The 14,353-nt window shown below is 35.7% G+C and overlaps 1 protein-coding gene across 12 annotated transcripts in view; it reads right to left on the reverse strand.

Annotated features, from left to right (window-relative positions):
- The window catches only part of KIAA1328, a 382,354-nt gene that overhangs the window by 270,078 nt on the left and 97,923 nt on the right, over positions 1-14,353 (reverse strand). The window contains exon 1 of one of the 12 annotated variants that reach the window (XM_082354292.1): positions 1-14,353. This exon is cut by the window's right edge and continues 26,752 nt beyond it. The exons of the other annotated variants lie outside the window; for them this stretch is intronic. Within the exon in view, the coding sequence (XP_082210418.1) occupies positions 1-9 (9 nt within the window). The 5' untranslated portion in view covers positions 10-14,353. 12 annotated transcript variants of the gene reach the window in all.

Consider the following 14,353-nt stretch of genomic DNA (forward strand, 5'->3'; position numbering starts at 1 on the left):
CAGTTTCATTTGAAGGAAACATGAAGTTTACTTTACTAGAGAATAATATGGCACAATCAGTTCCTGACTTGATTACCCTTTGAAATGAATCCAAAATGACATATGCTATAATACAAGTGAATTAAGTTAGGGTACCATATACAACAAAAAAGAAATCACACTGAATAAAATTAAGGACTATGTTATCCATCAATATAAAATTTTTTCTTTTTCTCCAACTGGTGTCAATAAGATTACTGTAATATTCAGGTTTCTAACCCCCAAAAGGAATTGTTTTCTAATTCCATCTATACCACTTGTGCAACAATTGTTTTAAAATGACTTAAAAGCAATGAAAAATGCTAACTAACTCCCCACTCTGGTAAAATCACTGATACGACTTATTTATACTAATGGAATAAAGATCACAAGCACTACATTATTTCACTGAATTTAACATTTTCAATGATCAAGCAGTTTGTGTGTATCTTCTCCCCAGTTCCGGGAATGGCTCTGAATATACAGACCACGTAAAAATGATAGGCTGTGTTTTAAGATACAGAGATCACCATATGGGTATCAACAGGTATTAATGCTAAGCAAGCCAAGAAAATATGTAAGGAAGACTTAATAACAAATGAAGTTGTGTACTTAAATAAATACTACAAACAAAATTTGCCTTTACTCAAGGCAAATCCATTGTTTTATAATAGAGATGTATTCCAAGTTGGATACCTGTGGAATTTCACACGAGTGTTAGGTACTGATTTTCTGACACTCCCTTTGAATATACAAGTCCCAAACAACCAAGGCAGGCACTCTGAACATCTTTTCCCTGGCATATTCCTGCAATTAAAAAAAGGGTTGTATGTATAGGTGCCAATGGGCCATGATGCCTATAACCAGCAAGCACTCTAAGTAGCACTGTGCCAAATCCTGAGAGCGCTCAGGGAAGTAAATTTGCTTTGCCATCATTTCTAGAGATGCCTTCTGGAATAAAATTTGGGAATGTTCTGTCTCTAGGAAATGGTAGAGGATTTTAAAATATTTTTCAATCCAATTGCCAGCAAAATCTCCCTTTTAGTAAGCAGTAAGAATTATGATAATGTAGCTGAAAACAACACTCCCCAGAATACAGACATAACCTCTCAGATATGTGCTTCACTTTTTATCATACACAAGAGATCCGTTAAAAATGAAATGCTAGCTCCACTGGGTGGCACATGACTAAGACATAGGAAGGGTTACTCCTACTACTAAAAATTATTCTGCCTTTTGTTTCCTCATTAAAATATATATATATTTAGATTATCAAATTAAAACAAATAAAAGTAACACTGCATAATTTAGCTGTCATTTTCTACCAAATTGCTTATAACTGTAACCATAAAATGATAATACTCTACCATATGTGCAGCTGCAAAACTAAGAAAAGCACTGGTCAGTGCTGCTGAGAAATGTGAACCTACTACTCCCCCTGGTGCCTGTGCAACTGAATTGCAATAAAATAAAAAGTTTCATTTCTCCAAGTGGGAAATTTTATATACTGTCAGTTCTGCCATAACGCTTGTTTTGAAAACACACATTTGTTTCAGTGCATTTGATGTATCTGAAAACAATCTGAGCACAATGTGACTCTCACCCATAAGAAACGCTAGGTGCAGGCAGAAAATGGCAGCCAGCTGACTCAAGCCCAGTAGGAATACACAAAAACACACCCACACACCTCACACCTCAAACATCTACCAGCTAAGGTAGTTCACCCTGTGTTATGGCCACACCCACACACACCTAGTGTTAAAACTTTCTATACAATCTCAGTAACTCTTCTTCTACCACTTTACAATAAGTCACAAACTGCAACCCCTTTCAGTGTCCATTTCCACCAGCATACTTCAGGTATTTTCAAGGTAAAGCACCATGTTTATTGCAGTATTTATGCATTTAATTATTTAATATTTGTAAAACTGTGCTACCATTTTTATTAGTTTCCTTTAAAAAAGTGTTGCACTGATGAAGTTTTTGAGTGCTGTGCCCCTAAACACATTTTTCCCGTAAGTGGGGTTTTGGGGGCATGATTTTGCAGTGTGATTTTTAGGAACATGTATGTCTCCTTTTAGCAGAACTAATTGTATAATAAATAGTAAAATGTACGCCTCTACTATATTTGTGTATAGGACAAGAGTAATTATAAATAATTATTTAAATTTTATACCTTAAAAATGTGTTTTATGTGTTTATTTTCATGAGAGTATTACTGACTTTTTCTATCTCCTTTTGGAAAGGCTCTTTTCTCAGTTATAGACCTTTATAAGAATTCAGGAAGGAAAAAGTTTTACATATATACATAATACAAAATTTATTATCTGTGTGTGTGTGTATATATATATATAAATATATATATACACACACACACACTGCCATTTTTCCCATTCAAGCTATTAATCATGCCAAATAATTTGTGCCCCTGCTATGACTTGACAACCAAATTCTTTCCAGAAGTCTGAGGTGAGAAAAGGTCCAAATGACTCAATAAACAGACAGGATGATTCCTTGTTTTGTGTTCATATGTCACTTAAAACCAGAATTAACCAAAAAGTTGCATAAGAAAAATAAGCAATCCATTAAGGAGAGAGACTGGGGTTCAAGGCAACACAAACAGCCCAAACAGCTGTTCTCACCAATGATAAATGCAGTTTCCTATAATAGGTTTTCCATTTTTCTGAAAAATACCCGCATTGTATTCAGATAAAAGGGAAGTCACTATAACCTTTAGGAATTCATAAGCCTTCTCTTAGTTAAATACTCTTGCTTACATCCAATGCTTCTCAATCACAGCAAGGTTTGTCAACTGCATACCTTCCTTATCAGAGTATATACTTCAACATTAGCAGTTTGTCTACATCGGGTTTAACCTTTTCACATTGTCAACCTATTGTAAATAAAGAAAAACTTACTGTCAGGCAGGAAAGTCTAAGTGTGGGCCATGGACAGCAGCAGGGGTATCACTTGGGAGCTTTTAAGAAATGCAAAACCCTGGGCCTCTCTCCAGATATGGGTTAGTCTGCATTTTATCAAGCTGCATAGGTGACTGATGTACACATTAAAGTCTGAGAAGCACAGGTCTAAAGTACTATATGACAAACTCCCAGGCTCCCATTTCTGCCTGTTTTGCACTTCTATGAAGTTAACAGCTTTCCTGCCACCAAAGTATAAGTCTTTTACAGTGAATTAACTGGAATGCTAATTTACAAAAAATATGCTGCCATTTTGTTAGTCTTTCTAACCTTGTTAGAACACAATCTGTTTGGATCACAATGGATAAGAATGGAGAGTATGGCCACAAAAGATATGTGAGATAAAACTGATTAAATATGACTAAATATTAATTCCTAAAAAGGCAGAATTTTATATATAAGTATATATAAAATATAAAACATGGGGTTTTTTTTCATTTATACATGCCAAACAGCAGATATGTGTGCAATAAAAACCCTAGCAACTCATGCTTATGTCATATGCCTAGGACATATTTCATTAATTAGACAAACATTTAAAAAACTACAGAGAGTTAATGTTTCTTCCCCAATTGTATATAAAAGCACTAAATTGAGTGAGCTGGTTACAATGAATTAAAACCTACAGAAGAAATGGTTTAATAATGGTACCTTTATACAATTTGGTATGATAGGACAATTTATCACAGATTTTTACTGAAAACCAGTATACAGCTCATTAATACATGCATATTGCCACATAATTTTAAGTGCCAAGCACCCAGAAATTCTCTGGTAAAATGTCCCCTGTTATCTCAAGCTATCTCCTTTGATCTCTAAATAGGCACACACACAGTATACACTTGACACAGACTAGCCTGGCTGCTTCATTAGGACAAAGAGCTGCAAAGTGCTGAGGGATACAGCCTCCACTTTCCCTATTTTTTTTGTGTGTGTGTGTACGCTTTTATTTTTTAATTGAAATGTATTTGACATATTACACTGTGTAAATTTAAGGTGTACAAAAAACATGTTAATTTGATACATTTATATATACTGCACCAATATGATTGCATTACAGCGAGAGTTAGCACCTCTATCATGTCACATAATTATCATTTCTTTTTTGTGGTGAGAATATTTAAGACCTATTCTCTTGGCAAGTTAATAATTATAATACAATATTGTTATCTATATTCACCATACTGTGCATTAGAGCTCCAGGACTTATCTCCTAATTGCAAGTTTTCCTCTCTCCTTGATCTGTTTCTTACAGGTGCATGACAAAACCAAACCAAACTAAAACCAAAATCCCAACTAAGCAAATATATGGTTCCAGATAACATAATGAATCAGATAGTCATATGCTATCTGGGATGGCAAAGATGGCATTATCTGGGCAGCTATTCACGAGCAGGGGAGATGCCCTTTTCCTTAAAATATAAACTGAAAGGCTTATACCAAAGGAGCTCCAAATTTGCTGTTTTTAGTAAGAGACTTCAGGTCTGGGTAAGTGGGGAAAGGGAAAAGGGAATAGGAGAATAGAATAAAGGAAAATGCAGCAAGGAAGAAAATATGTATGCTCAGGCAAACAGACTAACCAATAAAGGTTAAAAACAAACAAAAATGCAAAAATAAAACAAAAAAAATTTCTTCCTAATTCACTGGGAGAACTATAATGTCTTGCTTTCCTCAGAAAGATAAGGGTACAAATTCTTGAACTGAAATGTTGGAATTCCAGATATAAGTAGTATTAAAAATCAGATTCAGCAAGAGAAGAAAGACAAAATAAACTATGCTAGCTAATAAAAGCACAACAATAGAGATTAAGACAAAAAAGGGAGACCTGTTTGGATCTAGAGATTTCATTTATTAGGGTGGATGCTTTCCACCCAAACTTTGGCAAACTTTTTCTAAAGGTCCAGATAGTATTTCACGTTTTGCGGGCCATACTGTATCCCACAATTGAACAACTCTGTGATTGCCGTGTAAACATAGACAATACAGAACCAAGTAAGCATGGCTGTGTTCCAAAAAAGCTTAATTTACAAAAGTAGGCAGTAGCCTGGATTTGACCTGTAGGCTGTAGTTTTCAAGTACTGCTATAGCCTAGCTTAGAACTAGAACAACTATGGCTGTAACTTTCCTGGGGTTTTATGAGAAACAGAAATGATGAATGAGAATCACTTGGCCTCCAGCAGGAAGTGGTCTCTAAGATCTCTGTCACTGATTTTGAGAGTGATTAGCCCTTTGAAAACTAACTTGGGCTAGTATTTATATAGTTATTACAGACCTTGTTTTATCATATTGCAGTGACATATGCTTTTCCTTTCCCTAAGCTTCCTTCTTGTTATTTTCATAATAATAAAAAAACAATTTTCCACTGGAAGTGCTAGCCAGAGCAATTAGGAAAGAAAAAGAAATACAGTTGGCTGTCCATATCCACGGTTCTGTATCTGAGAATAGAGGGTCAACTGTACAACTGTACAACACCCATTTTATATAAGGGACTTGAGAATCCATGGTATCTACAGGGGTTCTGGAACCAATCCCCAATGGATAATGAGAGCCAACTGTAAAAGGCATCCAAATCAGAAAAGAAGAATTAAAATTATCTCTATTTGAGGATGATGTGATATTACATACAGAAAAGCCTAAAGGCTCCACCAAAAAAAATGTAAGAACTAATAAATTCAACAAAGTTACAGGATAAAAAATCAATATAAAAAAATCTGTTATATTTCTGCACACCACCAACAAACTATCAGAAGGAGAAATTAAGAAAAATAATTGCATTTACCATAGCATCAGTTAAGAATAAAATACTTAGGAATAATTTTAACCAAAAAGGTGAAAGATCTGTACACTGAAAACTGTAAGACATTGATGAAAGAAAGTGAAGAAGACACAAATAAATGGAAATTATTCCATTTCATGGATTGGAAGAATTAATATTGTTAAAATGTCCATACTACCCAAAGCGATCTATAGATTCAGTGCAATCCCTATCAAACTTCCAATGGCATTTTTCACAGAAATAAAACAATCATAAAATATGTAGGGAACCACAAAAGTCCCCAAATAGCCAAAACAATCTTGAGAAAGATGAACAAAGCTGAAGGCATCATGCTCCCTGATTCCAAACTATATTACAAAGGTACAGTAATCAAAACAGTATGGTACTGGCATAAAAACAGATACACAGATCAATGGAACAGAATAGGGAGTCCAGAAATAAACCCACGGATATATGGTCAATTAATTTATGACAAAGGAGCCAAGAATATACAATGGGAAGAGGATAGTCTCTTCAATAAATTGTGTTGGGAAAACTGGAAAGCCACAAGCAAAAGAATCAAACTGAACCACTATCTTACACCATACACAAAAATCAACTCTAAGTGGATTAAAGGCTTGAATGTAAGACCTGAAACTATAAAACTCCTGGAAGAAAATATAGGGATAAGCTCCTTGACGCTGGTCTTGGCAATGATGTTTTGGATTTGACACCAAACGCAGACAAATAGGTGAGACTACAACAAACTAAAAAGCTTCTGCACAGCAAAGGAAACCATCAACAATATGAAAAGGCAGCCTATGGGATGGGAGAAAATATCTGCAAACCACATAGTCAATAACGGGTTAATAACCAAAATACACAAGAACACATATAACTCAATAGCAAAAAACAAATAACTCAATTTAAAAAATGGGCAAAGAACCTATATAGACCTTTTCCCAAAGAAGACATACAAATGGCCAACAGGTACATAAAGAGGTGCTCAACATCACTAATCATCATGGCAAAGGAATGATCCCTTATTTGTGGGCAGAAACATGACTATCAGTGACAGAGAATGGAATTATGGGACTCTAAGCAAAAGCTATATCAAATGAAAAGACTGAAACACAGGAAAATCTTGCAAAGACTGAAAATACAAAGAAGAGACCCAGTTTATCCTTTACTTCATGTCCACTCTAGAAAATAAACAAAATTGGCCAAATTAAAGAAACCCTGCTTTGTTTTTCTTTCTTATTCTTGTACCCTCAATTTCCGACTGAGTTCCTGATGCTCTATATTGAAGTCTAGATGTCTGTCCTGAGTTAAAAGACATATGAAAAGGACATTAAAAACACCTAATGCATACATAAAACATATATACTAGAGTGCTGAAAATCCAAGGGTGAACATACTTTCATCATTTTTATATACTGATTAAAAAGGAGAATTTGAAACCAGTTCCAATATCATTAACAGTTTTCATCTTCTACTAATTCTACAAGCAACACACACACAAGACAGAGCACCTCAGCTTTGTTGCTTTGTTTCTGACCTCAGAGAAAATTCCTCAGAATATGCTATGGAGCTACTTTCCCACATTTACTGTTGAATTTAATTTCTCTTTCAGGGCTTTAGTAATTACAGTAAATGTCAGTTACAGAAAAACCTAAATAAAATCGCAAACATTTTTTTAATGCAAATCAAAAGACTGATTATTGCAAATGTTTATGGTCACTAAGGTGTCTAGTATGGTCCATGTCATAAAGATAATAAGAGCATAATCATAAGCTTACTTTCGATAAAACTTACTTCTTTTGTTCATATTATATATATTTTCCCCTATGCTCCCTTGGTAAAATAAACTGATAGAATAGGTTATATCATGGATACAAAGTAGGGAAAAGCACATTACATTTAAGTGCATATGGTTTAAATCTTTTATAACTGATTTTCCTAAATTATACATCATACTTTCTGTGTAATATAATATGCAAGGTGGAATTCTAAGGAGCAAAACCATTCTTATAGAATATATAAAAGTATGAATACACTGTCACATGTTAAAACACATAAAACTAAAATTAAAAAAAATAAAGTAGCTAGGCTTGGTAATCTTCAAAAATTTATATTACAGCATAGATTCCCTAAAGTGAAGAACAGCAAAAACATTGCAAAATAGCAAATTATTTACTACTTTATTTATCTCTGGTTTAAAATAAAGCCTAGAGAATAAATGAATATTTCACAATTCTGAAAATCAGATAAAAACAAATCTTCAAATATCTGATTGGGCTAAGCTACCTCAAGAGTGAGGCCAACTAGAACCAGAAGCCCTCTTACTACGTGCAGAGAAAAAGGTCAGGGTGTCTTGAACTGTCTTTATGAATCCAAGTCCTAGCCAAAAGACTTCTTTGTCATTTGAGGTTTTTGCCTATTTGTTTTTTCTTTTTTTTTCTTTTTCACTGGATTCATGTTGGGTTCATGCTGGGAAGAAAAATCCATGTGACAATCTTGGCAACTGCCCTAATTTTGGAATATGTGCAACCAATGGGGAAATACACTGAATGCCATAAAGACATTATGAGGTAACCAAAACTGGTAATTATGGCAAAGTGTAGGGTCTTGACTTTGCAAAGAAAAATTTTTTTACTTTAATCCTTGCAATTATTGTGAGTTGCTATGGAACTGTTACAGCATTGAAGCTATACTATAATATTCAGATTCATTTTGAATGGGATCCTTTTTATGCATCCTAGATTTAAAATAGAAGAATTAAGGAAAAATTGATTGGCCATTGCTGTGATCTGATTTAATGTGTATAACACTAATTATAAAGTGGATTCCATAACTACATGCAGAGTACAATAGGAGGACCATTCTTCTAACACCTCAGACTCAAAGCATCTTGATGCACAACTCACCTCATTACACAGCACACTTTATAACATCTCTCTGTGGGACTCAAGATGCCTATTAAAAATATGCTCCTATCCATTTATTTCAGCACTGCTACTACTATTTTAAAACGTACTACTATTAGCTTCAAAGTTAGAAAAGGCAGTTCTATACGTGAAGTATTTCTTCTTAGAGCTCTTTAACTCGTATATAAAAGATATATTATGATTATAAGGGAGGTCCACTCTGCTTAGAATGTAGAAAGTCTCAAGAGAAGGTTACTCCCACACTAATGATGAGAAACAGACAGAGAATCTGTAGAACTTTTTTGTGCCCATCAGAGTTCATGTCACAAGAACTGAACTCCAAAGGTGACAAGCCTCTCTAAGGAGAGACAGGACACAGAACTCAGAGAAGAGGTGGTCATCATAAAAGGCAGATAAGAAAAAACAGCTGAAAAATTATAACAAAATTTTAATAAAGGCTGAGTGTGGGCTAATATGACAGCTTACACATTCCTGGGAGCACCAGACATAGAAGACATAGAAGAGTATGCATTCCCTCACTAGATTTTTCTCACAGGCTCCTACCAGGGGCTTATAGGACATAATAATGAAGCAAGAGGCCTAAGAGAATTCCCATCAGTGATGCCTATGTACAAAACTCTGCCCACTTCTTGGACCACTCTCTTACAGAAGGCAAAAGTTAGAAGTTTCTATGAGGTCAGGAAACACTGCTGCCCTACCTATACCCAGAGAGACCAGGAACATTAGGAAAACCCTGCCAGTACTCCAGAACCCACAATAAGCACAGGTAGCAGAAGCCCTCCACTACAGAAATTTCAAGTCTGGTGCACTGAGGATAACTACAGTAATAATAAGACACGAATCCAATTCAACAATTGACTAGAATGACTCAAAGTGCATACTAACTGCCTGCCTGATAGAGGAGAGAGGTGCCTTTTCTGAGCATAAATACTATTTACCTCAATCTCTGCTGTTCTTTAGCACACAATGTCAGGTATTAAATAATAAATAAAGAATTCCTCCGATGGCTTTATCAGCAGACTTGATACAGCACAGGGAACAGTCAACTTCAAAGTAAGGCAGCAGAAATTAGCCAAAATGAAACACAAAGAAGATAAAAAGAACAGAGCATCCCAGATCTGTGGTACCATAGCAAATATGTATAACCAGAATCCCAGAAAGAGAAAAGAGAGAGAAGGGGATGGAAAGAATGTCTGAAGAGATAATGAATGGTCAAGAAATTTGCAAAATTAATGAAACACAACAAACCACAGACAAAAGAAGCTCAAGGAACTCCAAGCAGGATAAACACACACACATACATACATACACGCACATCCCTCCCTAGACATATCATAGTCAAATTGCCGAAAACCAGAGCCAAAGACTAAATTTTGAAGACAGCAGGAAAAAAGCATTTTAAAGTATTTTAAAAAGCATATCACAATAGCAACCATATTCCACATTTGTGACTTGATAGTTACAAATAATAAAACAGGAATATCTAACACTTACTGAGCACTTATTACATGTCAGAAACTGTTCTAAGTGGCACAAAACCCCTATGAGGTACATTTAATATCTTATTTTACAGTTGAAGAAACTGAGATCCCAAGAGGTTAAATAAATTGCTGAGGATCACCCAGTTAGAATCTGTGGAATCAGGGTTCAAGTCCCAGCAGTCTAGCACCAGGCCCATGCTCTTAATCACTATACCATTCTGTTTTGGTCAAGATCTTTATCTCCACCCCATTAGGGTACCATAAACAACAATAATTAATACACCACGACTACCACCACCATACACATCTTGCCCTGTCTGTGTTCCTAAAAGAGAAAGCAACACTGATGTATGGAAGAACAGAAACTTCTATCACTACTGTGGTTGGCAGTGAATGTTAGTATAGTTTACACAGTTCCTTCTAAGTTAGGTAAATACTTCTGGGCAACAAGAAATCTGGACTTTAAATGCATGCACCGCATGAATATATTTTGGTGCTGAGTTGCACCTACTTGTCCTTACAATGGCACTCCCATTTGAAACCACTTCTCTCCTTTAAAGAACAGTGAACATAACATCAAGGAAAAAGTTATTACTATTTCTAAATTGTCTCTGCTCACAGCAGGCAGTCTTCAGGCAGCAATTTTGTCATAGCATTATGATTAATTTATTTTCAATAGGCTTTATTTTAGAATAATTTTAGATTTATAGAAAAGTTGAAAAGATACTGCAGAGAGTTCCTATATACCTCTCCTCCAGTTTTCCCTATTGTTAATATCTTATATCACTGTAGTGTATTTGTCACACCTAAGAATCCAACACTGTTACATTACTATTAACTAAACTCCAGACTTTATTCAGATTTCACTAATTTTTCCATTAATGTCCTTTTTCTATTCCACAGTCCTATTCAGGGTACATTGAGTTTATCATGTCTCCTCAGTTTCCTGTAGTCTGTGACAGTTTCTCAGTCTTCCCTTGATTTCCATGACCTTGATAATTTTGAGGAATACGGGCCAATCTCCAATCTGAGTTTGTCGAATGTTTTTCTCATGGCTGGAATGGGGTTATGGACTTTGGGAAAGAATACCACAGAGGCGAAGTGCCATTCTCATCCCATCATAGCAGGGGTATCTGAGAGCCACAAGATTCTGGTGATGTTAACCTTCATTACCTGGTTAAGGTAGTGTTTGCTGGGCTTCTCCATTGTGAAGTTATTATTTTTCCTTTCATTCTCTATTCTTTGAATGCAAGTAAGTGAGAGTATCTCAGGAGCAGAGGATGGAAATTAAGCTCCACCTTTTGAAAGGGGGAGTATCTACATTTATTATTTGAAATTCTTCTATAAGAAAGAGTTGTCTCTCCTCCCTCATTTGACTAATTTATATTTAAGCTATTGTTTAACATGGGGTAAAATGATCATATAAAGTACATGTTTTTAGCTGAGATTTCACTCTCTTAAAGCCAAGGAACAAGCCCCTAGCCCACTTTTCAGCCCAACTGAAAAGAAACAAATTTGAAGTGTCACAGTTGAGTTAACAATTTTGCCCAGCATCTGTATAACCTTAGGAAAGAAGCAGAGTTCATTCAAGGTATGCTTTGAATGGAGGAATATGGAACAGGACTTGGTATTCTCATCACCATGCAACCAAAGTCTGTCTCCCTTCCTCCCTCCTTCCCTCCCTCTCCTTTCTCCCCCTTCAGAGTAGAGGTGTTCCTCTTTCCTAATAATAACACAAAGATGCCTCGTGCTGGCATCTGCTAGATGCTGCTAGAATTTATATCTCTAGAGGCCAAACAAGGCATGATAACCAGATATATTAAAATAAAATTTTCAATTATTCTTGGTTAGACGATAATTTCTCAGATAATCTATCCTTCATTCGATCAGTTAGACCCCAGGAAACAGAACTCCTTGAGCAAGGAGCTCACCTCACGGTAAAATGAACGTGAAAATGCTTAGAAAACCCCATACCCAGAAGACCTACACTCAAAAGCTACAAAAGCTGAGGGTTTCAGACAACAACAACTAAAACAGCAATAAGAGAAAAATAAGGGTTCAGAGAACTTTCAAAAGAAGAAGAAATCAAAGGGGAGAAGAGAGAGAAGAAGAAAAACTAGATGAAATGAATATAACCCTCGAAACTAAATCATTTGTAAGAAATACATAAGAGTCAAATTTTTTTTCAAGCAGGCTAAATTGTAACTAATGTAACTAGCATGAATACATCTAAGGAAGAGTAACCTGTTTGCGCAGTACAAAAAAGGCTTCAAACTTGTTTAGTGTATTCTAGATCTGCCCAGGAAGAAGGTATTCAGCCAAATGGTCTGCTAATCACAATATTCTCTCTTCCTCACTCAGTTCAGCCTTACTCTTTTGTCTTATAACTTCACTGTTCATACGATTCTAATTGGTCCTCCAGAGTCTCTAATATTCTACCAAGATATGTCTTGGTGTCTTCTGGCTTTACCTAAAATCCTCCCTCCCATCTTCTTAACCTTCAATTAAACATAGATTTCACCTAAAAGTAATCACAATTCTGTAAACTTAAAAAAATAAACTTTAGAGTTTACAAAATACTTTTTCTCTTATTCCCTCACTTGATCTTTATAATAATAAAAACACCATGGTATATTATCATCTTACAAATGAAGCAAGGGTAACTTACATGGTTGAAGTTACCCATATCAGTTCTGTTACTCCCAATGACCCTTTACAAATTCACCTCAAATGAAGATCTGAATTCACTTGGTAGTTCAGCGTACTGTAATTCCTAAAGGTCCCTAGTGACTTCTTGTTCAACGAATCCAATATATACTTTATGGTTCTCCTTATATGACTTATCTGTACAACTCTCTTGAAATGCTATCTTCCTTCAGCTCCTTCTGACCCAACTTTTTATTAACACTATTCCCTTGTCTCTATTCTTTCTCATTCTCATTCTAAGGCCCTATCTCTTTACACCTAATAAATGTTAGGGTCTGTCTTCGGCTTTTATCTCTCTTCATGTTGTATGTTCTTCCTGGGCAATCTCACCCAACGTCTAAGCTTCAAAAGCCAATTATATTCTGACTCCCAGAAGTACATATCTAGTCCCAAATTTTATTCTCAACTCCAGACTCTTATCTGAATTAGATTGGGCCTATCTTCAAAGTTAATGTGGCCAAAATTAAAGTCATAACCTTTATCTCTTTTTAAAACCTGCTTTTCCCCATATATGTCCTATCCCATCTCCCTACATGCCCAACCCAGAAATCAGAGCCACCCAGATTCTTTTAGCTCCACAATCATCACACCTACTCTACCTCTAAATAGCTGTCAAGTCTGTCTCCCCCTTTCTATCCTCATCATCTCTGATTTAGCTCAGATTTTAGCATCTCTCCCACCTGGACTACTGCTCTACTACACAGTAAACTTCTGAACACTAATTTTACCCTTTCAATCGATCTTTGGTCTTGCTGCCGAAAAGATTCTTTTACAACACCAATCAGATCAATTCACCAGGCCCTACCTTCAATTATCAAAAGTAAATACCAAACCTCTCCCCCCACCCCAAGCTGATATCCCACAGGGTAAGCCCAAATACCCTGGCCATTCAAGACCCTCAGTGATTTGGACTAAGCTTACCCTTCCAGCATCATTTCCTTCCACCTTGCCTTTGCAACTTCAACCTCACCATTGCAACCTGTACTTTCAGTAAATCGAACTCCTGAAATGTCACATTATGACAGTGCTGTCCAACAGAACTTTCTGTGATGATATAAATGTTCTACATCCATTCTATACAGTACCAGTCACATGTGGGCATTTGGGAACTTAAAATACGGTGTGGTGACTAAGGTACCGAGTTTTTTATTTTATTCAATTATAATTAATTTAAATTTAAATTGTCACACGTAGCTAGTGGCTTCCATACTAAAGAGGGCAGCTGAATGCTCTCTATAACTCTATATCTTGGGATGTCCACAATGTTCCTTTCTTTATCCCTTACTTGCAGGCATGGTAATTTTCTATTCACCTTTCAAGCCTCAACTCAATGATTATTTTATTCAAAGTCTTCTTTGCCCCATCAACTCCCACAATCCCTTATGCCAAAACAAAGTACCATTTATCATATTGTGTATATTGTGGTCATTCTTTCAAGAATTATTTACTCAGGATCTGTTATGTGTT

This window comes from Balaenoptera borealis (assembly GCF_965194805.1).
Source record: "Balaenoptera borealis genome assembly, chromosome: 14".
Lineage (NCBI taxonomy): Eukaryota > Metazoa > Chordata > Mammalia > Artiodactyla > Balaenopteridae > Balaenoptera > Balaenoptera borealis.